This window comes from Cyprinus carpio, chromosome A17, assembly GCF_018340385.1.
Source record: "Cyprinus carpio isolate SPL01 chromosome A17, ASM1834038v1, whole genome shotgun sequence".
In the NCBI taxonomy this organism is placed as follows: Eukaryota; Metazoa; Chordata; class Actinopteri; order Cypriniformes; family Cyprinidae; genus Cyprinus; species Cyprinus carpio.
The window spans coordinates 10,464,676-10,492,538 of record NC_056588.1 but is presented as its reverse complement, the minus strand read 5'-3'; the positions used below and the strand labels follow the sequence as shown (position 1 = coordinate 10,492,538).

Below are 27,863 nucleotides of genomic sequence, written 5' to 3'. Positions count from 1 at the left end.
AGGTGGAGAGCCCTCTAGCTGGGGAAGAAAAGATCCCTTTCTGAGCTCCGGCCCATCTCCACAGTGACTTGAGCTGAGTTTAGGTTCAGAGGGACTGACTGAACTCAAAAGAATGGGAAGCAAGTATGTCTGTGACTGAAAATATAGCAAATAAACAAAATATGAGGATACAAAATCATACTCTGTCAGAAGAAACATGCTGTGAATGATAAAAAAGTTAATTTATTAAAATTTCAAAAGCAAGACATTTTTAAAACAAAGCCTTTAAGGTCTAGTGTACAGTCCTGTTTATTAAACCTACTACACTGCATGCAGGTCTATCATCTGACATTTAACTAAAAAATTCTATAGTTAGAATAGAAGCTTTCAATTTTTAAAAGATATTGTTTATAAATTTCTCCTTTGCTTTAATCATATCTGATATATTCATAAACTGCAATTAGTGTGAAGCTATGCAGGGCTCCAGTCAAAACTAATGACAATGGAGACACTGGCTTTTAAAATGAAACATTTAAGTATGTTAAACAATAATATTGATTTAGTTTTTAATTTATACAAGTTTACATACCTCCTTATAATTATATTAACAGCCATTCAGAAAATTGAATGCCAAACTAATAGAAAGTATACATCACAGTTGTGAACTCAAACAACGACACTAAACAATTCACTGATTCATTCAAATGACTCACTTGAGCAAGTTTGAGACTGCTTCATGGATCTTTTTGACTGACTCATAATAAAGAAGTAGTTCATAAGATAATTTTTTCCTCAACTGACTAGGATTGCACAAACCAGCTTTCCCCCCTAAATTTTAAATAAATTATTCTAACATATTTTAACTTTTATCATATTTGCAAATTGCAACTGTTTAAGTTGCTATATGAGGCCCTGCTATATATCATTAAAGGATTTTGAAATATTTTATATACTGTTTACAAAGGAATTTTTTCGGCTATTTGACCTCAGGCTTGTTCCATGGGAATTCTACGATATTCGTATCCCAGTTATAATGTACACAAGGACTGCATGTCCCATTAAAACAATGTATATTGTATATTCAAATTTCCTCTGGCTCAGAGTGTCCTGATGTCATTCTCTCTCACTATACTGTAACTTTAGAAACAGGCCACAAGAGGCAAAACTATTCAAATGAAGAGTCAAATTGATGAGCACAATAAAAGTTGCCCCTTTCATCTTTACGACTCACTCAGCTACAAAAGGGCACCTGACATACAAACACATTCAGGGTTTAAAGTGAAGCTATAAATTATGTCTATGTAAATATGTGTGAGTTTGAGTCTCACTTTTCTGTCAGATCCAACCGGTTGTAAAATCTGCTGTCTGTTCAGATGATTCATGTGCTTCTTCCCATTCAGATATGCACATGGATAGAACATTTTTGTGAGATTACTGAACGAGAATTTATCAACAAGCTGATTTTATAAAAAAGTTAGATAAGGGTGACGTGTGTAAGATTTCACCAGTATTGTGCATGTGGTTATGATATGCAAGTGTAAAGTGGTCACTGGAAAAAATATCACATATTTAAAGGAATAGACCACTAAACATGTCCGGCAGTTCCCGCCTAAACTAAACCAGTTATCAAATTAAACATCAAACTCAGAATTTACACAGATGTTGAAAAAAGTGGAGAAATAATGATGCGCATGTTGATGATGCTCACCAGTCCCTAAGAGCCGAGGGCAAAAATCACCTAAAAAAGAAGGAAAAGATTGTGATTTTCTGCATTTTGCATTTTATTACTTTTTTTTTATAGTAGTATATACTTTATAATCTCTCACAATTTAATGTGACATGACATCTTCCCTTCCCTAAATGGAAAACCATGTAACCCTACAGATCATTTCCTGTCTAATTTCCTGCATATGCAGCCAACACATTGATATGATAGACTGATCATTAGACTGATAAATAGTCACCTGGATATGGCTTCAGATATTTAAACTCTGCTCTTCAAAAATGCCCTTAGTCTGACCGGGACAACAGTGATAATAGATAGAACGTGCTCTTTTTTGCTGAAATGTTTGAGGTATTACTAACATTTCCGAATATGGTGAGGGAGCGTTTCAGCATCCTGGTCTCTTTCGGGTTTACATTTGTGGCATTTAAAGTTCTCCTCACGTCAGGAACCGCAGAACTGCGACACTAATGCAACAGTGGGAGAGAAAAAAGAAGAGTGTAGTTTAAAACTGAAACTCTATTATTTGTAACCCAAACCTGTGTATTTAAAATATAGATATGTCAACAATGGAATGTTTTGTATCAAATGATTTTGGAAATGACTTGTTAAATTAAACAAACTGTTTTGTATTGAACAAACTTACATTTTGCTTCAACAACAAAAACAGTTACACACAAAGCAACGTCTGTTGTGCCTCTCTGAGCAACACACACATTTCTGAATGAATCCGTGTTTGAACGAATTGACTGATTCATTACTTTAATGACTCATTCATAAAGACGATTGTCGCCACCGACTGGAGATAAGATTTTCTTTAGGTAAACATTTAAAAAAAAAAAAAACACTTGCATGGTTAAAATAATGTTCATTATTTTAGAAAAACAATACTTTAATATTATAATAGATCTGACTCAGAAACAATTCGGAGTAACATATAAACGTACCTTTCCAGAGCTTGCCAGATCCACCTAACAAAAAGCAAAAATCATGCGAGTTTCATAAATCTTTATTAATTCACAAACATGGTGCTCACCACAAGTATGCAAAGAATGTATACTTCACACAGAGAATACCTAATAGTTCAGTTATTCCAAAAGGAGTCTCCGATGCTGTCATCTTACCAGAGTGAGTTTGCTGGCTGTCAAAACTCCCTCTGCAACCATTAAACACAAACACACACAAAGGGAGGTGGTTAATCAGATTTGTATTAATAGAACATAATTACACTGCGACACTGTGAGTTTGCAACACACCACTGCAGGGGGTACTGGGAGACCTTGCGGGAGGCTCTGGTATGTTCATATCTCTCTACAATAACAATCAGACCACAGGCAGAGGTTCCTAGAGCTGACTTATGTGTAGGGGGTTGACTGAGGGGAGCTATTGACCGACAATATGGGCCGATTTACCCATTAAAAACAAGTGAAAATGTAATAGAATGCCAATGTAGCTCTCCTAAAACAATTTATTTTATTAATCTAATAAGATAATAAAATTTTGGGAATATATATAATACATACATAATTCAGGGAAGCTAGAAAGATATATATGTTTAAGAAACATAAAAACATAAAACACCTACCACGGGACTGGAGCATTGTGTTAATGACCACAATGTTGAATACCTTGTGGGATCGGCTTGGAAAATCTCCCTTTGAGATCCCTGAAGAATAGAAAGATATGACAAATGAGTCTGATTTAATAAAGCAAGCTGAGATCACTCAGATCATCATACTTCAGATGAAAGTGTTTACTCATCAGATCAGATTGAGTGCCTGATTGATCACCTGTGTGTCTGAGGGCAGAGCCACGGCGATGCACCTGTAGCAGATCCTGGGGGGAGTTCACTTCCACCTCTGTCAACCCATCGAGACGCACAACCTCCTCAAAGTCACGCACCCAGATCACCTCACTCCTTTTTGGATCCTGAACGGTGGAAGTGAGACACAAGAGCATCTGAAAACTTTCCTTTATCTTCTAAAGGTTTTTTTTTTTTTAACTGATGCAATTTACTGGTTCCCTAAAAGTTCAAAAGTTTGGGATCAGTACGATTTTTTTTTAATAGCCAACAAGGATGCATTAAATTGTAGAAACAAGGAATCAAAAGTGACAATAAAGATTTTTTACATTGTTACAAAAAAATGCAACAGTTTATTAAATATTTATAGCGCTACATATTAAAGGATACTGCACCCCAAAATCAGCCGCACCACAAGGGTGCGTTATTTTCTTTCAAAGTGATATGGAGAAACACAGAGGAGACTGTTGACAAACAGCTGATACAGAAGAGCATAAGCAGCTTACGGTGATATGGAGAAACACAGAGGAGACTGTTGACAAAGGAATTATTGAATAAAGTCATTATTTTTGTTTTCTTCGCTTACAAAAAGTATTCTCGTCACTTCATAACGTTACGGTTGAATCACTGATGGCAGATGGACTATTCTGACGATGTCTTTCATACTTTTCTGGACCTTGACAGTGTTACTTACTTGGCAGTCTATGGGACAGTCACAAGCCTCCCGGTTTTCATCCAAAATATCTTAAATTGTGTTCCAAAGACAAACAAAACTTTTACGGGTTTGGAACAACATGGGGGTAAGTGATTAATGACAAAATTTTCATTTTGGGGTGGAGTATCCCTTTAAGCAGAAGTTTTCAACTGCATATTAAAATCATTTCTGAAGGATCATGTTACATTGAGGTCTGGAGTAATGGCTGCTGCTTTGGCATCACAGTAATAAATTACATTTTAAAATATATTAAAATAGAAAACACTTATTTTAAATTGTAATATTATTACACAATATTACTGTTTTTATTTTTTTATTAAGACTTCTTTCAAAAACATTAAAATGTTGTAATAAGAATCAAATTTTATGATGATAATGAGGCTTAATATTCCATTCCTGTAGTGCCACCAGAAATACCACAGCCATGTGAATGTTCCCATGAACTGATAAATGTGTGCAATGTACGTTTCTCTTAAGAAAAAAAAAGATTCTGCCAAATGCATTTATGTAGAATAATTGTGATTGATTGATTTAACTGATACAGTGATTTAATTATTCCAAAAATACTTACCAATAGGTCATATATTTTTTCATTGAAAATGTGGTAAAATGAGACACTGATTTTGCAGTGAGATGCCTTGGGGGCTGGATTATTCAAATTAAGGATTGTTCTAGGATGCTGATGCAGTGAATGAGGAATGGAATGTTATTGCAATATACAGTATGTGTTATAAGTCTCTCTTGTCTACAAAAGAACATGAAATCTTAAGATGTGACTTTCTAAATCCAACAGCCTGAAGGTTTGATACAGGCGAAGATGTCCTCAGCTGCGCGGCTGATGATGCCTCTGTGTTTGGCTGACACACTGCATCCTTGCATGGTGTGAGTCTTACCGCTGCCCGGAGAGCCATAGACAATTACACAGCCATTATAACCCTGCATTAGATATTCGACCAGAGACTGGGGCAGAAAGACAGAAAGATAGATTAGTATCACAATTTGCAAATAAAATATATTAAGGACTAGTATTAAACATGCCAATTCTAGCTAAGAAGAACATTCTTTGAACCTTTGTTGTTGACTCATAAACATCTCTCTGAGATGCCTCCTCATTTAAGACTGCATCAAGGTCTATAATATGAGGCTTGTGACTCTGGAGAATGACAACAAAGTTTAAAAACATCTTGACTGTATTGCATACTTTGGTTTCACTTGAATCATTTCATTCTGTTTTTGTAAACGAGGATGATGAATCTAATTAAGTAACATCTGTGAGCTCATTCGAATCAACAATCAACCTTCCAGTGTCAACAACTACTCTGTTGATCTGTGTCACTTTGATAGAGGCTCCGGGTTCATCTAAAGAGACAGAATGTTCTGGTCTGTTCGCTGAGGAATTGAAAAATGTGGTTTTTGCAGAAATCAAGATAAGAATAATGGAGTGAGGTAATACAATGAAAGAAAGTAATCATACAAACATCAATAAAAGTTGTGCAAACCCTTAATATATACATTGTTTTTTATATATGGTTGAGAGCATGTGTGTAAGACCTGTGTGTGAGTGTGTGTTCTCACAGGCACACAGACAGACAACCACTCTGAAACTCTTCTCTGCATTTAGCCGTTTTCTTGCAGACATCCTATTCAAACTTTGGCTTCTTGACCAGGATAAATGTTGTAGACAAAGACGGAGATATAAATGCATGATTTAAATTATAAACAAGAATTTAAAAATATATATTAAAGTTGTTCAAATTTACATGTACTTTTACAGGGATAAATGTAAAAAAAAAAAAAAAAATTGTGAGCAAATAATAATAATAATAGTAATAACAATAACTGCTGTTAAATACAGTAAAAAACGTCAGCTGTGGTTGTCAGAAATTACTGTAAAATACCGATACAACTCAAAAAATCAAAAAACCAAATAAACAACAAACACACAAAATACACAAGCGATGCACTTAAGTGTCATAAACTATACATATACAAAACACCATCATGTTAACACATATGATTTTTAAATATTACAATAAACATTAAACAATAACTCAACAGCATAAAGTGTACGATAAACACCGCAACACGTAAATCCAAATACAATAAACAAGAGTTGGCCTACGCAAACTATAACTGTTGATAACATTAATGTACTGAAATTAATAACAAAACTATTTGATATTAATTAAAATAATATAAATTTAGTTTCCTTAGAAAGTCGAACCTACAATTGACGCGCTTCAAACCGTCAAATAATAATAAAAAAACGAACTTATCTGAGATATGATTATGTGTGGAGAGACCTACCTCTGTTCAACTGCTTCAGCTGTTTATGAAGTCAAGCTACAGTCTCTCCAGAGCACATTACTCCTGCAATAACAATCTTGGAATCCATTTCCAGATAGCCAGCCGGTCTCTGTATAGCTGCAAATATCACACTTACATTTTTTGTTTGAATATTTTGAAAGCTCCTGTTGTGCATCACTCATCACCTCAGGTCGCGCGGAAGAGCCCGTAGTCTCGTGCACTGTTTAATTGGCGTTCCTATGATCCACGCGCGCGCAGTGAGGCGCTTCACTCGGATTGTGAATGTGTGCTGAAAATGTGAAAATTTTTTAACCAATAATTCAGCCACCCAGAAAAAAAAATGGAAATAATCCTCAGACTTGGACTTAAATATTATTTTATTACATTCAAACGTAACCAATAAACTATCCTTACTAAAAAAAAGATGCTTTTCTGGTCTTGATGGTTTAAGATGGTCTCACATACTGTTTTCCGAGCCAGCTCATCTGAAGGCTGTCCAAGAACCCTTATAAAACCAACAAAAAGAAGAGCTAAAACCAGAAAAGCATTAAGATGTTAGGAATAATCTGCCTAATATGTTGTTTGCAGTTTTGCAGGCTTTAAGGTTTTAAATAAGCTTTGTTTTTTCAATAACTAGCATGGTCATACTTGTATATCAATACAGGATTGTATTTTCAACCATTCCACACTCTTTTGCGCACAGACATTGCCGGAGCACCAGTCTGGAATGCTTGTGTGTGACAACTTATGTCTGTTCCTCTTGACCCCTGTACCTCTCCTCCAGCAGTGTCCTTTACTCCTTTACAAGGTGCTTGGAGGAGGAATGTGTGCATCATAAAATTGGACACATATCCAGTGGGTCAATACACTGTCAGAAATATTGCACAATTTGAGCCTTTACATACAGGGAGAGAGAGTGCTGCCATTGCCAGCTGTGTCAGTGTCAAAGGGCAGAGATACCTGATGCTCTGTATCTCGGTGTCTTATAGTCTAGTTTAACTGTCACTTCACCTGACATTAATCCTTTTTTAGAACTAGCTGCAATGGGTAAAAACATAGATCTGTTACAATTTTATAAAGGTATAATAATTATTATTGGATATAAGTATAATCCAATATACTTAAGGTGGAAAAATAAAATTATAAATATGAAAATTAATATAATAACATATTAATAAAATAATTTAAAATGACACAAAACAAGCACTGAAATAAACTATGACTACTAAAAATAATAAAAATAGCGAACTTTGTGTAAATTAATAATATCTTAAAACTCTATTGGCGTTTTTATCACGAATTTACATTTTTTCTAGTTATTACAAGCTCTAAAATATTTTATCAGGTTTATCAGGTAAAGTACATTGGAATCAAAAAGGTTGAAAACCACTGCTTTAAATGCAACTCACGCACTAAATAGTGCAAATCACACCTATAGATGGCAGTATAGGCTTCACAACGCTATGAATACAGCCAATACAGCCAATATAGGCTTATTTCTCATGTTGTGAAGTTACGAAAAGAAGATTTTTTTTTTTGTATAATTACATAACATTCATGTAAATTAGATTATGTTAAACATGCCCCTTTCTCTGGACTAATAAATATAATCTCACTCAATGAATATAATGCTGCAAATGTCAATAATATATATTTAATGGACATCAAAACTCAGATACACAGTATACACAAAAAAACTCTTAACGTGTTTCAAATTCTAAAAAGCATACTTTCAGAAGTAAAATGCAAACTGGTTTTGTTTAACACTAAACTACCTGTTTAAATGAGTAGGGGTGGACTGGATTGACCCCTGAACAGCATTTCTGGAAGAGGTTCTACTGGAACCCATCGGACCGGATTCCAGTTGCAAAGTGGGTCAGGGGGAGAGAGAGCTCATCTTTCCAGGGGAATGAATTTTACTGCAGGCAAATAACGTCACACAAGCTCACAGGAAATAGAGTTTAAAAACTTCCAACCCAAAGTTATAGAATTTTCAGAGTTCTACAACTTCAGTGGAATCCGGAGGGGTTCAGAACTTCACTTGGATGTTTTCTTAAAGTTCTAGACCCAAACACGTTCCCTGGGAATTCCAGAGACTTTGTCTAATCATATCTCCAGAGCTGTGCTGGATGTGGCACTGGCAAAAACAAACAACTGTTGGCATGTCAGATGAGGCCTGCGTCTGCATACAAATCACTCTTGAGTACACAGAAAGAGATGCATTTCTTGGGATGTGCATACTAGAGTAGAACTGTTCGAGGAAAATGCACTAGAGGAGAAACTCAGCACTGCTCTTCCATGCCAGTCACGTCACTCTCACAGATCTATTCATACAGTAGGATACTGTTAGAGCTCAGTGGATGACGGGTTTAGTTTTAACCACAGCCTTTGAGAAGCATTAGCGTGGAAATGGATATCAGCTGCTAGGATAGAGCAGGTGGAAGGTAGGGTTCGTGAAGATCAGCTAGTTTGATTCCAGCTGCTTGTTTCTGAGCTGATGTGGTATACAACATTCTCTTTACCAACCTAATGTGGTGTTAGGCCTAAAGGGATAGTTCACTCAACCATTAAAATTCTGTCATACTTTACTCACCCTCATGTCATTCCAAATCCAGATGACTTTCTTTCTTTTGAGCAACAGTGTTATCTAATACTATTAAAAAACTGGTAATTGAAATATACTGAAAACACTGAAATGACTAAATGTGATATAAAAAAAAGGTATATAAAAATAAGAAAATGACAAAAGCACATAGCAAAATTACTCATATTAAAACATAAAAAACTAATTCAAATTTTATCTTAATAGCATATAAAATTATAATAATAAAACAAAATTTTATGAAAACCATGACAATGAGTGCCACGGTCTAAACAAAAACCCCACTGGCTTGAATTGTATAGACAAAAATATATTTTTGTGTTTTCCACAGGAAAAAAGTACAAATGAGGGCAAGAAAATGACAAATGTCATTTTTGGATGAACTATCCCTGTACTTCTAATCTCCAATTATGAATTTACCCAAAAGAAGGAAAACAAACAAACAAACAAACAAACGAGTAATCAAACAGAATTATACAAATTCTTCCAACTTTAATCAGTTCAGAAAGTTTCACAACAAATGCAACACATAGTAAAGGGGAAATTCACCATTGATAATCAGTATTTGGATTGGTACATTTTTCTTCCTAATGAGAATGTTGGCATTTATGTTTATATTTCTCAGAATTAAACTCTTGCATTTTATTTGGACAGGACGTAAAGATAAAAATGAAATAATACAAAATTAAATGTAAACAGATTTATTTTGCTCTAAGTAGTGTCCTTCAGCACTACAGAATGGTAAACAATGTAAATTAGTACAATTCAAAAACTCCAAAGCAGTCTCTGAGCGAGTTTACATGAGCAGTTATAAAGGTGTAGCCTACAAGAACCCATAAATATTTCAACCACTTTTTTTTAAAACTTCAATTTTAATGAAAGCTCACAAAAGGAGCAACCGTCCTCATTGAGGAAAACAAAAAACCTGATGTCGGCTTAGCGACAACACACGCACGCTCACACACCCACACCCACAACAAAACAGGACGAAACATCTGCATGTTCCCATGGTAGTAAAGATGCTGTACAGTGATGCTGATATGAACATGTCGAGGGGCTGATGAACACTCCTGTGTAGAAAAAGTGAATGGAGTTTTGTTTCAAAACACCACTCACAACCACAGCAGCATCGATCAGACCGTTCAACTCAGCGATCCGCTTCACATTCTGCTGAGAGGTACTTTAGTCCTGAACCACTTCTGGCTCCTCACCCAACAGACATTCATTGACATTCTCATTGGCTGGACCAGATGCGTCACTCATGGCCCACACAGACACTAGGTACCATCTACCCGCTGCCAAAACACATACAGCTCTCTGCAAACACAAACTTCACTCTGGTCTTTATATATAATATACATAAACAAATACATGATGTGTGGAAGGAGACAAGGAAATAAAAGGGGAGAGGGGCAAAAAAAAAAAAAAAAAAAAAAAAAAAAAAAAAAAAAAAAAAAAAAAAAAAGCGAGCACAAGCGAGTTAATTGTACAGATGTGACACTTCATGCATGTTCGGATTACAGTGACCAAATGTAAGCAGTTAACAATGGAAAGGTAAAACGTAAAAGTGTCTGTATGAAACACGTACTATGCAAATAGGGCCACTGGGTGACAGTATCTTTTACATATTGGCATTGTTTTGGTCAAGAGACAGCCAAGTGCGGAAATCGCCTCCTTGCAGGAAGAGCCTAAGTGCTCACACACACACTTACGAGAAAACCCACAGAAGAGCAGCCACAACACCACTTTAGTCGTGTGTTTAGTTTGTTTAGGAGTCAGCGCAGTGTGTGTGCTGTGAGTTTGTGTGCGAATTCAGTCGCACATCTCCTCAGGTATTTCGTGAGGGTTGAGGATGCCAGGCACGGACATCTGCAGCTTGTGTTTCTCCTCATGGGCCTGACGCAGCGATGCCTCTCTCTCCTCCAGGAATAGATCTGAGGTGTCCTCACCCGCAAATTCCTACAGGTACACAGAGAAACGTGTGAGCATTTGTATGTTCTGCTTGCACTAACCGCTCTGCCAGGGCACTGTCATCTCTGCCATACTCTAAAGCTATAATCACTCTCCATCGTGCACTGCAGATGACCCATACAGTAAAACCATACTTCACAATCCCTTAAAGGTCAAAGGGACAGCACCCACTCTCTCACACACATTCTCTATTTCCGCTATGTACACACTTTCAACTGCATAAACACTATTACTACTGATATCAAAATATTTGCATATGGCAAAGACAACATTTTGTTCCATTATTATACTATTAACTATTATTATGGCTCTCAGTGTCCTTGTCATAGAAGGACAGACGGCTTGCAGCTCACCTTGATCTGTACAAGGAAATCCCTCAAGTGTTCTTTGAATGCTGGGATGTCTTGGTTTAAACTGAACAGGCCAGTCACAAATACTTTGACCTGGGCACTACAAAGAGGAAGAGAACAAACATAGACAGGAAACATTAATAAAACCAGACACAAACAGTCCTAAATATTTCAAAAAGATTGTCACTGTGGAACAAAAACCTTTTAATTAATCTGAGAGCAAGATGTCTACTGAGAGAACAAGCTTATACCTAAGAGATATGTTGTGTAATACTCAACCCAATGCAATAATCATCACACCAACTGCAATTGGTGTATTTATAGGCACTTGAGACATGTTCTTGACCTGCATGTTCTTAAATAAAATAAAAAGTAAAAATGAAAGTCCTTGTGTTAAAACATACAAGAACATACAAAGCTCCCAGTGTTTTTGGAATATCAAACCATACAAGTGACATTTATATTAAAGATATAAAGCCAATGTTATTGAGACATTTTCATGTATTCATGTATCTCCAAAGCTCAAAGACTGGAGAGATGCAGTCTATGGAATGCACTAGCTCTCGTAAAGGATTGGTTTAGGTGCACTGTGGCATACTCACTCTTGTAAGTGTGGAAAAGCTGATTTGAGCAAGTTGGCCACATACTCCTGAATAAACACTTGGTTGTTGACTGGGCTTGAGGGGTTTAGAGCTGTACTGATTTTTCCTTCCTCAACAAGGTTAAACATGTACGCCAGAATAGAAGCATGCATAGTCAAACCTGCGAGATAAATATGCAGATGCAAAATATGTAGAGGTTAAAGAAACAGGAAAAGAAGCATTTACAAATTTAATTAGTCACAAACAAATAAATGGATTTTAATGTTATAAAAAAATTAGGTAACACTTTATTTTAAGGTGTCCTTGTTACAGATGTTACATGTACTTAATATTATAATAACAATTAATTATGCAATTTCATGCAAAACCCCTAATCCTAACCTTATAGTTAGTATATGTAGTTAATTAATATTACTCAGTACTTAAATGCATAATTACACTGTAACAAGGACACCTTAAAATAAAGTGTAACCAAAAATCCAAATATATTACAATAAAATTATAAAAAAAATTATTTTAAATATTTGTTTTAAAGCTCATTAAAAATAATAGTTAATAATTAAATAGATTATTCCTATACTATTTAAATTGTTTAATCAAAATAAAGTGTATATTACTCATGATTACTACATGGTTACACAGTGTTCAGAAAATAATAAAAAAAAGTCTTTAAGAGCAAGAGAGAGAAGAGGGTGGCCAGAACTGACCGGCTGTATGTGATGTATCTGTGACTACAGAGAAGATGTGTTGTAGGATATCACAGAAGTATGTCTGATAAAAGCTCTGAGCTGCCGCTTCTTCCTGAGCCACGTTCTGCAGCAGCGTGTAGAGAATCTGAAGGCCTGCATGACAGTTTTCATGGTAGTTGTTGTATGCATGTTTTGACAAATGATTAGGGTAAATATTGCTGCGATAAATGCATTTGTGTTCTCACCGGTGTCTGCCACATTTCTCATAGTGTGTTTAAAAGCCCATATAATAGAGTCAAGCACAAGCTTAAACTGGGCTGGTGGGATGGCCAAGAATGCTGGGAAACAGTGAGAGTTCACCGCCTGCAGCAGGTAGAAGAAATGTGTCCGGTGTTCTGGGTACTCTTCAAAATCTTAAAAAAAAATAAAAAAAAATAATAATAATTAAACATTTCAAAAGACTCTTCGATAGAACAAACACACAGAATCAGGTTTTAATAATAAATGACAATGGGATATTTAAAATGTATCACAGAATGCAGAGAGATATAGGCAGCTTACTTTGTTGATCATGTTTAATGTGCACTCAAACACTGCATCAAATATCTGTGGGATCTCTCCAGTAATGTGTCCACCCAGTTTGTTTACGATTGTTGCCATGGTACTGAGCACTTCCGGTTCTCTTGCCGCTGGTACATTGCGCTGGTAATCAATGAGCACAGCATCCAACAGCGGAGGAACAAAGTTCTCCCCCACCTGTAGTACGAACAAAATACACATGCATGTGCAGACAGGCTTAAAGGATGAGTGGATAAGTGTGTGTTGGGTTAAGACAGCACTAATCTGAACAGGTCCAGAATGACAGATCTGAAGCAGGTATAACAGAATTATCTGCACAAAGACACAAATACTGGATCTAACAAACACAAAGACTTGAAACCTAAAAGCTTTGAGCTTCACTTGCTTCCCGAGATTTCAGTTTCAAAACTAGATTAATATTTTGGATCCTGTTACTTATCCCATCACAATTTCTAATATATTTTTCGTGCTGTCACTAGTTAACTTTAGATGTTTTGTGACAAAGATTTAAAAGTAAAAATATGCTGTATGAACAAGTTTTAAATTGTATTTAAAACTTGTATTGTATTTAATATTGCTATTTTTTATATTTTATTTAAAAAAAAAGAAATTAAAAGAATGAAAAAATATATTTAAAAATTTATGAGAATGTTGTTTAAGAATAAGCAACATGCAATATTGCAGGATATGTCAACTTCACAAAAGTATTTAATGTCAACTACACATTTAACAGCTTGATTTTCTTTTGTACTTTAAGTACAGAGCCTTTGTCTCACCATCTGTGGGTCATTGGAGCGGCTGACCCAGCCTGAGATCAGCTTTAGAGTCTCTCTCTTTACTGTGCGCATGCTCCTGATGAGAGGCTGCTTTGTCACCATCTCACCTATATAAAACAGACAACCACAAATCACATATGTAGACGTAAACAAAGCATTTGTGGTTCTTGAGTGCAGTCAGTTATATAATGTTTAAGCAATACATTGAAGTGTTCAGAGAAAGTCAGACTTTCTCATTTAGAATTTTCTTTGTGCAACTATTTAGTTAAACGTCACTCATTCTGTTCTAGATGCAGTGCTATATATAGCTGCCCAGACAGCCCTGTAATGGACTGCCGTTCACATACGCACATGGTGCTAAGCTCTACAGCAGCCTTTTGTCTTCCAGCTGAGTGAGTTTGTATAATTAAACTGACTTCAGTTTAATGCGGATCTGTCACTCTGAGAAAACCAACAGAGATGCAAATACACACTTAATATACACATACATAAGGTAATTCTGGAATTAAACTATTTCTCTAAAACATATGCCCATCTGTGATGATAAACTCTGAAACGTACAGAGAGTGATTTCATTGCCTAAAGAACAACACTCACCGTTAGTTTGGATGGCAGCAGAGATGTTTTCACTGAGGCACTTGTATACATTTAGCATGTCCAGGTAGATCCGGCCCAGCTGAATAACAAAAGGGTGTCCCACGGCTTTACATGCTCTGACATTGGTCTTCAGGATGCTGCCCAACTGCTTCACTGTCTCCGGGTCCTTCAGGATGTCCACATTCTACAGCAGGATAAAAGCATCCATTTAAGGAAGTATTAAAAACAGGCTAAAGTTTAACTGAAAAAAAAAATAGCTGTTTCTAAATAAATAAATAACACACCTTGGTGGCCTGCTGAATGATGCTGTCCCACACCTGATTAGGCAACAACATGTACTTCTCTATCAGGTGTTCCTGTACAGCCTGGTCGGTCTGCGCTCCAATCATATAGCCAACAGCTTCGTAAAATGTATGCACCTGAGAACACACACAATTGGTCACTCAAGTCCAGTAGCTCTGCAACATCTCCTCAAAATATATATTTCTAAAGCACCATGTGTCACAATGACAGACGGAGCAGGCTAACTGAAATGGATTGGGTTATTTGGTACCTGCTGGGGCTGGAGGTCACAGATGATGGTGTTGATGTTGTTGAGGATCTCATCAATGAAGGGCATCACCTCTCCCACCTGCACCTGCACAAAATGCCTCCTGCACTTCTGAGCAATCTTAATGAATGTGTCACACGCCATGTCTTGCACTCCATCATGGGTTTCTAAGAAGAAAGAATAGTAAAATACTTCTAAGAGAAAAGGATTACTTCTTACTTACAATCAAGCTAAAATTAGAAGCTCAAATTTATATATTATAACCGAGCTGCTCCATAAATGACTAAAATGAAACACTGCTGTGTATGTGTAATCAAATGTGACATCAAATCTGCTTCTATTTAAAGATCGATCCAAAGATATCACAGCGGTATACAGATGCAAATCCCTGATTCTATTCTAAGGCTTCAAAGACTTTGTGACTCACCATGCATGAACTCAAACAATTTGTTGACAACAGTCTTCAGGAATTTCCAGTGTGCACGTAGGAACCGTGGATACTGGCCCACTATGTACATGATGTTGGAGGCAATGATGGCCTTGTTATCCTTGCCTCTCTTCTGCTCACATAGACCCAAAAGGTCCTGTTGATCACATGGGCACAATATTATAGTTCTAATATTACATATGACTGCACAATCTTTGCATTGTAAGATTTCTGCACCTTAATGACAGTGACAAGGAACCGCTTCTCATCCTCTTCATGCATGGCTCCACTGATGGAACCAATGGCCCAGCACAACGTGTTCAGGTTCTTCCAGGACCACTCAGTACCATTCACCTGATTATGAAGCTTTTCTGTCATAATACGCTCGGTATCGGCATAGTCCAGATGGGTAAGATAGACTGCAGAGAGAAAAACAGAGAAATATGATGATAAACACAGTTTAGCGTCCAAACCTCTGCAATCATAATATAAAGGGGTAGAGCTCTCACCAAGCGTCTCCCTCATGTTCTTGTAAAGGTTAATGGAGTCTGTATCCTTCATGAACTCTCGAACCACCTCGCCCTGATCGTTCTCCACCACTAGCACTTCTTCTGGCTTGGCCATGCGGCTCACCATCAACAAACGCACCTGCAGGACAAGAACACAAACATCCTTATAGTTTCGATCTTAAATTGTCATCTCAGGTGAAATTTCTTCTTTAGTCTTATGTATGTGAGCCAACCTTAGACAGCACAGGCAGGTAGAGTTGTCTGCGGGGAGGTACATCGAAGTGTTGGCTCCCTGAGAGGAGAGGAGAGGTGGATGTTGAGAAAGGACTCTCTCTGTAAAGCTCGGCTGCCAGGTGGTTCCAGTACTCCAAACAGATCTTAAAGATCTCGGTCTCCTCCACCTCTGACACTAGCAACATGTAATGTAGAGCCTAAACAGATAAACAAACAGGGCCTTAACACAATAGTATCAATGACTGAAGCTGATTCTCCATAACTATATGAAGTTTAGTCCACGAGTGTGTATACCTCCATAAGCGTCTCTCTGAGGTTCAGTCTCTTTTCTATCAGCTGTCCGTGCTCTTTGAGGAAGGTGCAGAGGAACAGGCTGAGGTTCTGAATGAAGTTTTGCTCATCATCTTTACCATTTGCATACGCCAATCGAATGTTGGTGTTCAAAGGAAGCATTCAACATACAAATAAGAAAGAAAACATCAGACTGGCCCAAAAGCAACTGGTATACAGGAATTGTACATTGATCTGCATTAGAAAGGAGGTTACCTGTTTGAGCTGCATCATGGTCAGAGTGAAGAGACTGACGAACTGCTCCTCGTACTGGCTGACACTGACTCCTGCTATCTCAGTCAAGCACTTCAGCGTCACGTTGCGAAACATCGGCACATTTAAAAACTACAGATCAACCCAACAGAGGAGAGGGGCCAACAATTAGCCACTGCTTTGTAAGTGTGAAATACAATCTTTGCAGTTATTATTGTATGACTATGTTACTTTACTATTTCATTGTACAAATCCATTTATTACACTATGTCTGGAACACTGGCTTCTGATTGGATAACTGATGCATGCTAAAAATTTAGTTTTTTAATAGAAGTATATTTCTGTGTTGGTTTATATGAGATAAAAATGAAGCCATCTATCAAACAACAGCAACAGCAAAAGCATTCTACTTAATTCCTAGTTTTTCACAAAATCTGTGTAAGAGTAAGAAAATCTCCAGATACATTACCTTGTACACCAGAGTACTGATGAGTTTAGTTTCAAAGATATAGCCCAAGGGAATCCAGTTGAGAAACCTCAGCAGAGTCTCTAATGTAGCATGCACAAGTGGGGCATTCTGGGAATTTTCCTGAGAATTGTATGGGAAAAAGAAAAAAGAAAAAAACAGTTTAGGCCAGTAAAACTCAGTCATAAACACATGGATTGTTGTGTATACAAATCAACATTTGAAGTTACACAGTTAAAGCTGACTAAATAGTGACATTGATGAGCGTTGCATTTTACCCAAAGTAGAACATTCTTCAACTCGTGGTGCAGGGAAAAAAAAATGCCTGAGCGCTAAGCGTAAAAAAGACATTCAGCGCTTGGCACGCTCCTGCTGTTTTATAAAAATGCGGGCGGCACTCTCATTTAAAACAATTGAAAAATTTGCTTGCCAAAAATGCTTTGTTGGAAACGAAGCTTTCTCTGCGTACCACTAGAGAAAGCTGGCGCATCACTAGTGGAGCAACACTTTGAGAATCAGTGCCTTAATAAACAAGATTTTAGAATATAGGTGTTTATGGATGAAAAAAACACATACCATCACAAACTGGCACAACTGGAATATCTGGGAGAACTCATTGCACATGCTGCGGATGGAAACCAGATCACAAAACAATACAGATTAATTAACAAGAACAAATAATGTAAATACTACCTCATTCTCAACCATAAAATTATTTTCTTTTAATGCCGTCATACCTGTCCTTCAGGTGTTTGGCTTTCACTTGTGTCATCTGGCCACTGGAGAAGTCAAACACCTCCTCACTGAGGAGCTTGAGAATGATCATATTGTTCTGGCAAAGGCTCTCACTGGTGCGGCTCGCTCCAACAATGTCACTGATAAATGTGGGCCAGTGTTTCGGCCACTCCTGCTTCAGGATCTAAACACAAAAACAGCAAGTAACATATTACACAAACCTGAAGAAAAGGTAACAGACATTTTCATTGCGGTCATCTAATACACACACACACACACACATCATCATGTTTTGCGACATTTACTGCTATTCGTAAAACTGTGGCTGTGAATCTCTAATCTACTAAGAAATAACAGTCAAACAAACCTCACCTGTACTAATATCATGTTGAGTTTTCCAATGTACACTTTCTCTTTCTGAAAAGAGGCAGAGCATAGCATAAAACAAACAACCAGACAGAAGCCACAGGAAGACGGTAAACAAAATAAGTGGAAGTTCACTGACCTCGACATTGGCTGCATCTGATGATGTCTTTATAATGAGGCCCACAACATACTTTTTAATGCCTGAAATAAAGCAGAGCAGTGAAGAGCCTCAATGCAAACAGTAAGGCAGCATAAAACCCCATGAGCTCCCCATCCAGATGAAGGCAGCTCGTCTCAGAGGAATTGTTACTGTCTGTTCATTTGCAGATCTACATCAGCATATTAAAGATTTTCTGCCTTTTTCACATTCAAAGAAACAAAAAACCACTTGAAATTATAATTTAAAAGTTAAATGATTTAAAGTGAATGATGCAAAATGTCTGTTGACCGAATATCAAATACTGCTTAATTTAACAAGATTTAGTAATTACAAATATTTGAACCTGAGAAATTAAAATTAAATTATGAAATTAATGTTATACCATACTATTTGTATAATTTTCTTTAAATAATACCTTGCTTTTCAGTGTTTGAATCACAAGCCAGACTAACCAAACTCTTAACTTTGTGTAACATTCTTTTTATTTATTCATTTGGCTGGGTGCAGACTGACAGCTCATACAGAGACATTTTTTTGGATGTTGTTGAGACATCAATATTGGTTGAGATGTACGGCACAAAAAGTATCTAAGTGTTGATTTATTAGCAATTATAAAAAAGCTTAGATCATGTTTATCATTTCATGCTATCTTTCAGAGAGCAGATTCTGTTTTTGTTTTTTTCGTAAACAGATAAACACTAAGCTGTGCAGACGACCTTCCATGCATTTTTAAAAGGGGAATTCAGCTCAACTTGGCAATCACACACTTGATTCTAATGAATGTGTTGGCCTGCTAGAAATGTTCTGTAGAGTCAAGTCCATCGCAGTGGAATGTTTACTTCTACATGTCAATGATCCCATCACTGCGAGTCCAAATCCAGCCTTTGAGCTGCTTATGACTTAAGAATTGATTTAGACTGAGCTATGAATTACTTGTTCATCTCAGTGTGGTGAGGGGAATTCTTGTGAGTCAGTCTTACCTTCACACTGGTTTCTGGGCAGAATCTTCCATCTTGTTTTAATAACTGTTTCCAGAATCTGCAGAGCATAGTACTGTAATGCCAAGAGAACAAATCAAGAGTTAATGATAAATCATTGACCAGCCAATCTACCAGAGCTGTACCCTTACACAACAAAAAAAAATTGCTCTTAACCTTGACTGCCTAATATATTTTCACACATTCTTTGGTTTATTCCAAATGAATTCAAATTGAAAAAAAAAAAAAAAAAAAAAAAAAAAACATGCAGATTTGACTTTAGTAAGAATTTTATTATAAACTCAAAAAGAGAACCAAAAAATAAAAAAAACTCATAATCCCCCATCAAAACTACACAATGTTTGTATGGAATTCTGTAGAAGTTTTGCTGTTTCTGGCCATGTCACACCAGAATGTGAAAGACAGGAAAGGAGACACTAATGGTAAACAGCTAATGGCTTGATTCTGTGCCTGACCACAACAAAGCAAGCAGCTTGGGGAAGCGACGCAACAACTGTGTCTGAAAGCAAAACCAACCGAAGGATTCTTTTAAGAGTCAATAGCCACTCTCAAGGCTTTAATCATCAGTGATGTTTTCCCCGTTGGTCAGATAAAGACCACACCCCTTTCTGTCTTTATGTGACACTACTGTTTTCACCAGTAAATGGTGTGGGTCTCAGGAACAGCAAGACCAGCCACAGGATTTGTTCTATAGACTGCCTTCAGATGTTTTATATACTGCTTTTAAAAGGGTATTCATGGTGTATTAGTGTTCTTGTTCTGGTCACTAGTATTATTTGGATAAACAGCATTTCAACTGTAGGGATTAATGAGAAAAGAGAAAAATGTGATGCTAAAAATTAATGTGTTAAAGCAAAACAGGGAATACAGGTCACATACTGAATGAGGATATTAAAGGTGAGGCCTGGAGAAGTAGGTTACTTGCATACGGACACATTTAGCCCTGTAAAAAAATCACCAGGATACTTTCACCCTTAATTTTTCATAGATTAATAAATAAAAAAAATTAAAATAAATAAAGGCAAGAAAGAAAAACATTGCAAAACTACGCAAAGCATCAAGTCTTTATAGCTCACATGTGATGTTGCAATATTTCTTGGTGTAGGATCAAGAAATGCTTGGGGTGAAAAAAAAGGGAACCACAGCACAGAGAGACACTGATAATCCCTACAGTGGAAATAACTGTTACTATTCATAACGAAGGTTAAAAAAGGGGATAAACTGCCTGCCTATTTCCCTGCCGTCTCTGAGCTCCATATGAGGCATGTGCAGTGTGAATGGAGGCACAGCAGAATTGAGAGTAAGGGAATGAAAAGGTAGACCTTGTGGAGGCCTGCCGCCAAAGCCTAGCTGTGTCAAGGTGCACAGGAAGACACACCCCTTTTCGTCCTATTACAAGCAATCAACATAATGGAACATTGTGATTAATATCAAATATGAACAACTTCAATTAATTGTCTTTTGTTTGTTTTTTTCTCCTACAAAAAGGCTGTTAGTAAATTAAGCAAAAAGCCAAATGTTCACAAGCACTTTAATGCGCTCTTTCTGTATTTTGCTTGATGAATTTAGACAAATTCAAAGAATTTACCTGCTCTGTATATTTTCCTGTCTGTTCTTCTAGAGCCCCCACTTTTGGGCCATTATCATTTTGATATTACAGATACTGTTGATAAACCAACTCAATCATTAGTAATGACCAGAGTGTTAAGAGCAATCTTAAAAGGCAAGCAGACGGCAAACTGGGCCAGCAGTACTTTGAGGAAGTCTGTTAACACACTGAGGAAGACAATTCATCCCAAATACTACTAAATGATTTACATTCAGTCTACTAAATACAAAGTGAACAAATACACTACGTTGATATGAACTCTGGGAGTGTGAGTTTCAGTATACTAGAAATTCTACACTACGTGCATCCTCTACTTTACTTATTAAACATAATAAAATAGAAATCCATGGATAAAAACTTGGATCACATGGATCAAGTGTTTTATATATCTTAACACTAAAGAGTCAGTCATTAACACACCTCCGGCTGCTGTACAGATGGAGACACTGAGGTATTTCACTCTCAACTGAGGATCCTCACACGCCAACTTTAACTATGACTTTGCTTGACCAGGAGAAGAATGTAAGGAGAGGTGTAGGAAAATGTGATCTCACATGTGTACAGAGGAATCTGTTTTTGACATGATGCTAGGCAACCCCAATACACTTAAGGAATGGGTATTGCTGGTTTTAAGAAAAAACTAAACAAAATTGTGTTCCTGTATAATGTGTGGAAAGAGATCAGATCTTCCTCAAAGTATAGAAACCATGACCCTCCAATGGAGAAACTTGGGACTCAGCTTACTTTGGTGTTCATGTTTTGAGAGAACTCCAGAATAGTGTCAACACGAGTCCACGCGTCTGGGTGCTCCTTCAAATGAGTCAGCACCTCCTGGGCCATTCTTTGCTAAAATAGAGAAACATTAGTCTTAACTTACACTATAAATCAACAAAAAAGTGGCTACGTATTAATGATGTCAATGCTTACACTAGTGCATGAATACACACATACATACAAGAGAAAAATATATTGATATTATCACTGTTAAAAACAGTTGTGCTGCTTAATATTTTTGTAGAAACAGTAAAACTTTTTTTCAGGATTCTTTGAAGCTGTTCAAAATTTACATTAAATTGAAATCTTTTGTTACATGTCTTATTTATTGTCACTTTTGATGAATGGTCCTTGCTAATTTATTTCTGTCTTTTTGTGTGTGTGTGTATACTTACCTGTGGCCCAACCCCATGGTACAGACAGTTGACCACATTATCCAGCAGGTTGATATCCAGTTTCTGGTTAAAGTCCAGCAGCTGTCTGGCTGCATGGTCGGCTAACATTGTCATAATTGCTGGCATAGAGCTCTGTGGGGGACAGGGGGGAAACATCCAGCAGGGGCAAAGTCAAGTGAAATGAACATTTGGATACACAAATCCAAACAGCTGACCACTACCCCCCTCCCTCGACCCAGGACCATCCAAAAAGCCTTATATGACCTGGCCTGCCAACTCACCAATGCCTGCTGGAGGGTTTAATCCTCAATAACAATGGAATAGGTGGGTGGCGCTATAAAGGTAACATGCTTGCAGAATGAATATCCTAATATGTCCACTCACTGGGCTCGTCATTATTCTCTGAATGAGACCACGTGCTAGGCAGCCCTCTCGCTGACGTCACTCTGTTTACATATAACACAAGAGACGTACTGAGCTCTCCGACTTATGAACTGTTTTTTTTTTTCTACTCGTATCGAACTTCAATAAGACTTCAATAATGTTTACATACAGTTTGAAGTTCACTCGAAGGGCCGATGCTCAAGTTAATTCAATTTGCACCACGGACCCAAACTATTGCGTAACGAGGTAAGCATGACGGCCAAGAACCCAGAGAAAAAAAGTTTGGCATTGGATGAAATTTCAAGAATTTAGTTGGACGCGACACAGTAAAGCTTTGTGAGATCACAAGTCTCTCAGGCCTAAATAAAGCGACGGTGCCATAACTAGTCCTCGGTACTGCGCAACCTGTTGATTTACCCGCCTTTTCCACACCTCACCTTGTTTAATTCAATAAGCAACGGCCACAACAGGATCTGTATCCCAACACAGAGCTACCAATCAGCTGATTTCATGCACACGTCTTCAAAACACAACTGGGTTGGCCTAAGATCCACGCTGAGAAGCGCAACAACTTTCAGTACTGATGCGATCGTTGTTCTCTACAGCAGCTGTTTGGCCACGTTTACTGTCAACATTCCTAATAATGCATCGCTTTACTTACTGTGGCAACAATTACGCATGCATGCTGTCATACTAATGCGCTTAAATGGACAGCAAAACAAATGCTTTTAGTGCACAACTGACATTAAAAAGGTTCCAGCGAGCGGCTCGTCCATAACAGACAGCGATGTTTCTCTGGCGGTCTACACCCGCCTCAGATGACTTCAGCGGGGGTGACTTTGCAAGGATCTCCCTCCCTGCAACCGGAGCAACCCCTCCCACCAACACTATGCTCTGCACCCTACACCTGAACGCTGTGCAGACTTTACTAGCAGTGAACAAGGTAAGAACTAGACCGCGTGTACTTTTATTTGCCATTAATACGTCAAATGAATGAATAGAGCTCTGAAATTGTCCCGAATGAATACAACAATTGAAATTTGCTCGCTGAAACAACATCATCTGGGACCGCGCTAATGGTTAGCGCTTAGTAGCTCGTGATGTATTTGTGGCTGTTTTGATGTTTCGTGAGATGTAACGATTGTTAAAACGAACAAAACCCAGATACATTACTCAGTCCAGCGTGACACCAGTGCTGAACATCACGCAACACACCCGCAACATCCCTCGTAAACCCTCAGTAGCAAAGCCATTCACTTTCTCTCGACCTTAACCCCCAAACGTGCAATTTCTAGGCATTTCTACACAATCTCACAGCATCACCATCCTCCACAAAGCACAAACCAACCCAAGCACTCTAGCTGTAAGTTTTTCACCCCATTACCTACCTAAAGTCCAAGCCTTTGAGAGAAAGAAGGTGGGCTTGTCTGCCAGAGTTGCTAAAATTATGTTTATTTGATCCAGTATCGTTGGTGCCGGGTGTTTTTTTTTTTTTTTTTAGGATGAGTCGTTGACTGGCCAGCCCCACTATTCCTCTGTGAAGACTACACAAGCTAGTAGCTTGATTTAAGGACCACAAGGATGTGAATTCCGCATCAACAATCACGGCGAGTTCGGTATTTTCTCAGTCCGGTTCATGTTACGACACAAAGTTAACCTGAAATGTGCTCTGCACTGAAGTATATTTTGCACCAGGGCGGTAATAGAGACTGAGCCTGTGCCTCCTTCCCACAAGCAACAAACTCGTAACCGGTTGAAACCGGTTCAGACTGGGAGATTCCATCTCGGTTTAGTTTTCAGCCGATGGCGCCGCGAAAAGTTTGGATTAACGTCACGCCCATAGAGGTGTGCCATTGGCCGCAGCGTTGCTAAGCACTTCCTTGCTCGCAATCCATTGGATGTCGCGCACGTCAATCAATCGCAACTCTTTCGAGTGCCCACGCGGCTGCTCCGCCCGTTTAGAGAAAAAGAAGGCAAACTGCGTGCAGAGTGGACTTGCAATTTGCTATAATATTATGATCGCGTATTATTTTGTTGTTTGTTGCTCCTTTTTTTTTTGTAGGGAAATGCAAGTTCCGAGTTACGTATTTTGCGAGACTCTTCCGAAAAACACCCACTGTTTATATTTTCCGTGTGCTTTAAATGATCCGTTTTTTTGATATTCAACAACAGCGATCGCTTGGTAATTGTAAACATGTTCGGAAAAATTAATTTCACGGTGGACTGGAGGAGATCGAGGGCATCGAGTCCGTGAGGCGGATTTTGGAGCCTGTAACGTTACTTGTGCTGATTGTAAGCTGGTAATTTTCCACGAGCCACGAAGGGGAGTGGTTGTTCAGACTCAGGGTATGATACGCATGGCATGGGTCAGAGCCTGATACAACTGGCTTGTGATGTTCTCCATAAACTTAACTACCGCGTAGTTAACTTCAATATGGCAGTGATGTATGATAAACACATCGAATCACTCGAAAACATACTAATAAACCGGCCGTGATGGTGCTTACAGGGACGTCAAACGCTCCCGTGTGCCCCCTCTCCTCCCCCTTTGTAAGTCACGTGACACAACGCAGTTTAAACGTCAGCTGATGGAAAAATACTGGATTTTGTGTGAGCAAACTAATGTAGTGTCTGCACTGAACAAAGAATGAGGAAAAAGAATACATTGTCCTGAAATCAAGAAGTAATTCATGCTTATGCATTTTTCATAAAACTGTTACATTTCATAAGGTGTGTACTAACTTACATGTTGAATATCTGATGCAGTATTTCCCTATAGTCCAGCATGTGGCTCATTCTACACACCTTTTAAAATGGTTAACTAAATAAGCATTGTTACAGCAGTTTAGACCAGTAATTTGTTAAATTATATATGCTCAGCCTTAACCAACAAACTGATCTCACGTCCAGTGAACGTGAAACTTGAATCCAAATGCAGGTCTTTAGGTTTATTCTGGAACAGACACTAGCATTGCATTTTGTGATTTTTAATGGGTCCAGAAATAATTTGATAATCAGCTGTTGTTGTGTATATCAGATCCATATTTACTCCTTTTTTATCTTTTATTACATGTAGGTCCCATGCAACTGTAAACTTTGGAAGCTGAGATAAGTGTGATGAGGATTAAATAAATTGTAGGTGTTCATGTTTACCTGACTGCGAGTAAAGTCAGTGCCACAACTTAAGTTTCTTGCTTTCCTTTCTTGCTTCAACCTGCTTTCCAGGAACCACAGGCAAAATGATCTGAACCCCAAGAAGCATGATGTTCCAGTTTTTTTTTTTTTTTTCAAAAACAAGATCAATGTTGAATACTGTACTGTAGGTTTTTATGATAAAACAATTAGTATTTAATGAACAGAGAGTGGGTGCATTTTCATATCTTTTAGATAATACTTCACAAATTGTTTCCTGACCTGTATGACCTGAATCATATGTTTTTGTTTTGTTAAATGTTTTTGCACAGGTCATAATTTGAGAGTCATATGTGTGAGTTGAAACCCCACAATTAAACATTGTAACTGCTTTAAAACGGCAATCAGCAAACGTGCTCTTATTTTTAGGCTATGACTTCACTTTGTGTAACAGAAAACTTGACAATCTTCCTTTCTTTGTTTTCTCAGCTGTTTTGAATTATTTTGAGAAATACAATAAACCATTGAAACTTATCTGGACGTCTGGTTTTGTTTATTGCAGGTCTCAGATCATGCATATTTACTAAGGGACCGAATGCATTTTTGTTGACACTTGCAAAACCTTACATTTCCTCTGTTAAAGTATGTCATTAATCAACAAATACAGAAGGTCTGAAAGTTAACAAGGTCACGGGGACGACCAAAAGAGGTCATCTTGTTGAAGTGAGCAGTGCACTGCATTGTGGCACACATACATGTGAAATGAGGTGGGCTGCTCTGTTCAGGATTGGGCTAGCTTAAACCCGTTCTATCTGGTCCTGCCTTTCCATTTACATATAATATCATAACCTGCTCCTCCCCGTCACTCAAACAAGTTTGACAGTTGTCTTGTTAAGGTTGTGTTATATACTTTCTCATAACCTATGAATCCTGCCTAATTTTATTTTTTTTATTTAATAGTGAATATGTTTGTAAGCATGTCCTTGTCCTTGTTTATATGTATGTCCTTTACTACTATTAGTATTATTATCATTATTAGAAAATTATTTATATACTTGATTATTATAATAATTATTATTATTATCATATATTCATGAAGCATGGAGAATTGCTAATATCATTTGATGCATATCCACTTTAAAATATAAAACTTGCATGATTATTCTAGTTATTTGCAATTATGTGTTGGCTTATTAAAATTGTGCAGTGTACAATAAATCATTATAAACTATTTGTTGTAGCTTGGGCTATTTGCAGGGGTGTTTTCCTAATGGTGGTCACTATAAATAGCTCTGTCCTTCTTGAGAGAGGTGAACCTCATGACAACAACACAGACAATGAGGGAGGTCTTGCTGCTCAGTAAGTTTGGCTTCAAGAGGATAATGTTTAGATACAAAAAGCTCCCTCTAGTGACAATAGTACAAACCAAAACAGTATTCATCCAAAATGATTTGGTGATGGTGGTACTTTCATTCTTTAAAGAAAACAAATCCATGCCATTCTAAACAATTGCACAAAACCAATGCCAACAAAACACTTGTTACAAATAACAATGGACAAAAGAGCATTGAATGATGAGGATATGACCTTTGACTGAGTACTGAGGGAATGAGGGCAGCTACTGTCCTCCACCTTTCGCTCTGCTGAATCGCTGCTCTTTCTGTTCCTTATAACCAATCTATCAGATTAGCTCACATTCCTGTCACCTCTAGAATTTTTATCAGAGCTTAACATTTTCCATCTTGATGCTTAAAAGTTAATTAAGAATCTCCATGACACACTGAAAATGTGCACAACTGTGATGATAATACTAAGTTTCTTGAGCACCAAATCAGCATATCAGAATGGTTTCTGAAGGATAATGTGACACTGAAGACTCAAGTAATGTAA

At 37.5% G+C, this 27,863-nt stretch overlaps 2 protein-coding genes and 2 long non-coding RNA genes across 10 annotated transcripts; 1 reads left to right on the top strand and 3 right to left on the bottom strand.

Annotated features, from left to right (window-relative positions):
* Nucleotides 1-45: 45 nt before the first annotated feature.
* On the bottom strand, nucleotides 46-3,764 carry LOC109104730 (kinesin-like protein CIN8). Its single transcript, XM_042774005.1, has 7 exons — nucleotides 3,493-3,764; nucleotides 3,288-3,368; nucleotides 2,827-2,858; nucleotides 2,650-2,673; nucleotides 2,065-2,169; nucleotides 1,688-1,717; nucleotides 46-135 (listed from the first exon to the last, which is right to left on the bottom strand). The coding sequence occupies exons 1-6, from the start codon at nucleotides 3,659-3,661 to the stop codon at nucleotides 1,694-1,696; spliced, it is 435 nt and encodes a 144-aa protein (XP_042629939.1). The 5' UTR covers nucleotides 3,662-3,764; the 3' UTR covers nucleotides 46-135; nucleotides 1,688-1,693.
* Nucleotides 3,765-4,481: 717 nt separating this feature from the next.
* Nucleotides 4,482-6,750, bottom strand: LOC122148154. Of its 2 annotated transcripts, XR_006162140.1 has the most exons (4): nucleotides 6,526-6,750; nucleotides 5,770-5,876; nucleotides 5,288-5,607; nucleotides 4,482-5,178 (listed from the first exon to the last, which is right to left on the bottom strand). It is a non-coding gene; the product is annotated as an uncharacterized LOC122148154 (long non-coding RNA). The 2 variants fall into 2 exon arrangements; XR_006162139.1 differs by having other exon boundaries at nucleotides 5,288-5,876.
* A 3,814-nt stretch (nucleotides 6,751-10,564) lies between these two features.
* LOC109105273 (exportin-1) lies at nucleotides 10,565-24,604 on the bottom strand. 5 transcript variants are annotated; one of them, XM_042773993.1, is made up of 25 exons: nucleotides 24,230-24,603; nucleotides 22,458-22,589; nucleotides 22,033-22,134; nucleotides 19,662-19,734; nucleotides 18,661-18,722; nucleotides 18,528-18,572; nucleotides 18,158-18,339; nucleotides 17,997-18,045; nucleotides 17,424-17,543; nucleotides 16,958-17,086; nucleotides 16,706-16,864; nucleotides 16,411-16,608; nucleotides 16,178-16,316; nucleotides 15,906-16,087; nucleotides 15,669-15,825; nucleotides 15,245-15,408; nucleotides 14,976-15,110; nucleotides 14,692-14,875; nucleotides 14,095-14,201; nucleotides 13,301-13,495; nucleotides 12,985-13,153; nucleotides 12,758-12,892; nucleotides 12,051-12,210; nucleotides 11,452-11,548; nucleotides 10,565-11,086 (listed from the first exon to the last, which is right to left on the bottom strand). In XM_042773993.1, the coding sequence occupies exons 2-25, from the start codon at nucleotides 22,581-22,583 to the stop codon at nucleotides 10,940-10,942; spliced, it is 3,216 nt and encodes a 1,071-aa protein (XP_042629927.1). In that variant the 5' UTR covers nucleotides 22,584-22,589; nucleotides 24,230-24,603; the 3' UTR covers nucleotides 10,565-10,939. The 5 variants fall into 5 exon arrangements, 4 of the variants coding, with proteins under 4 accessions (XP_042629927.1, XP_042629928.1, XP_042629930.1 ...); XM_042773994.1 differs by lacking the exon at nucleotides 24,230-24,603 and adding an exon at nucleotides 22,739-22,955; XR_006162137.1 differs by lacking the exon at nucleotides 10,565-11,086 and adding an exon at nucleotides 11,700-11,803 and having other exon boundaries at nucleotides 24,230-24,604.
* On the top strand, nucleotides 23,658-26,507 carry LOC109104726. 2 transcript variants are annotated; one of them, XR_006162138.1, is made up of 2 exons: nucleotides 23,658-23,784; nucleotides 25,918-26,507. It is a non-coding gene; the product is annotated as an uncharacterized LOC109104726 (long non-coding RNA). The 2 variants fall into 2 exon arrangements; XR_002020277.2 differs by lacking the exon at nucleotides 23,658-23,784 and adding an exon at nucleotides 25,368-25,524.
* The last annotated feature ends 1,356 nt before the right edge of the window (nucleotides 26,508-27,863 follow it).

Coding starts and splice junctions, on each gene's coding strand:
- LOC109105273 (XM_042773993.1), bottom strand. CDS start 22,583: ATGCCAGCAATTATGACAATGTTAGCCGACCATGCAGCCAGACAGCTG. Junction 19,735..22,032: donor CTCAAAACATGAACACCAAA/GTAAGCTGAGTC, acceptor TTGGCATTACAG/TACTATGCTCTGCAGATTCT. Junction 11,087..11,451: donor ATTTCCTTGTACAGATCAAG/GTGAGCTGCAAG, acceptor GTGTACCTGTAG/GAATTTGCGGGTGAGGACAC.
- LOC109104730 (XM_042774005.1), bottom strand. CDS start 3,661: ATGCTCTTGTGTCTCACTTCCACCGTTCAGGATCCAAAAAGGAGTGAG. Junction 3,369..3,492: donor CTCTGCCCTCAGACACACAG/GTGATCAATCAG, acceptor TCTATTCTTCAG/GGATCTCAAAGGGAGATTTT. Junction 2,170..2,649: donor ATCTGGCAAGCTCTGGAAAG/GTACGTTTATAT, acceptor CTGTTGCATTAG/TGTCGCAGTTCTGCGGTTCC.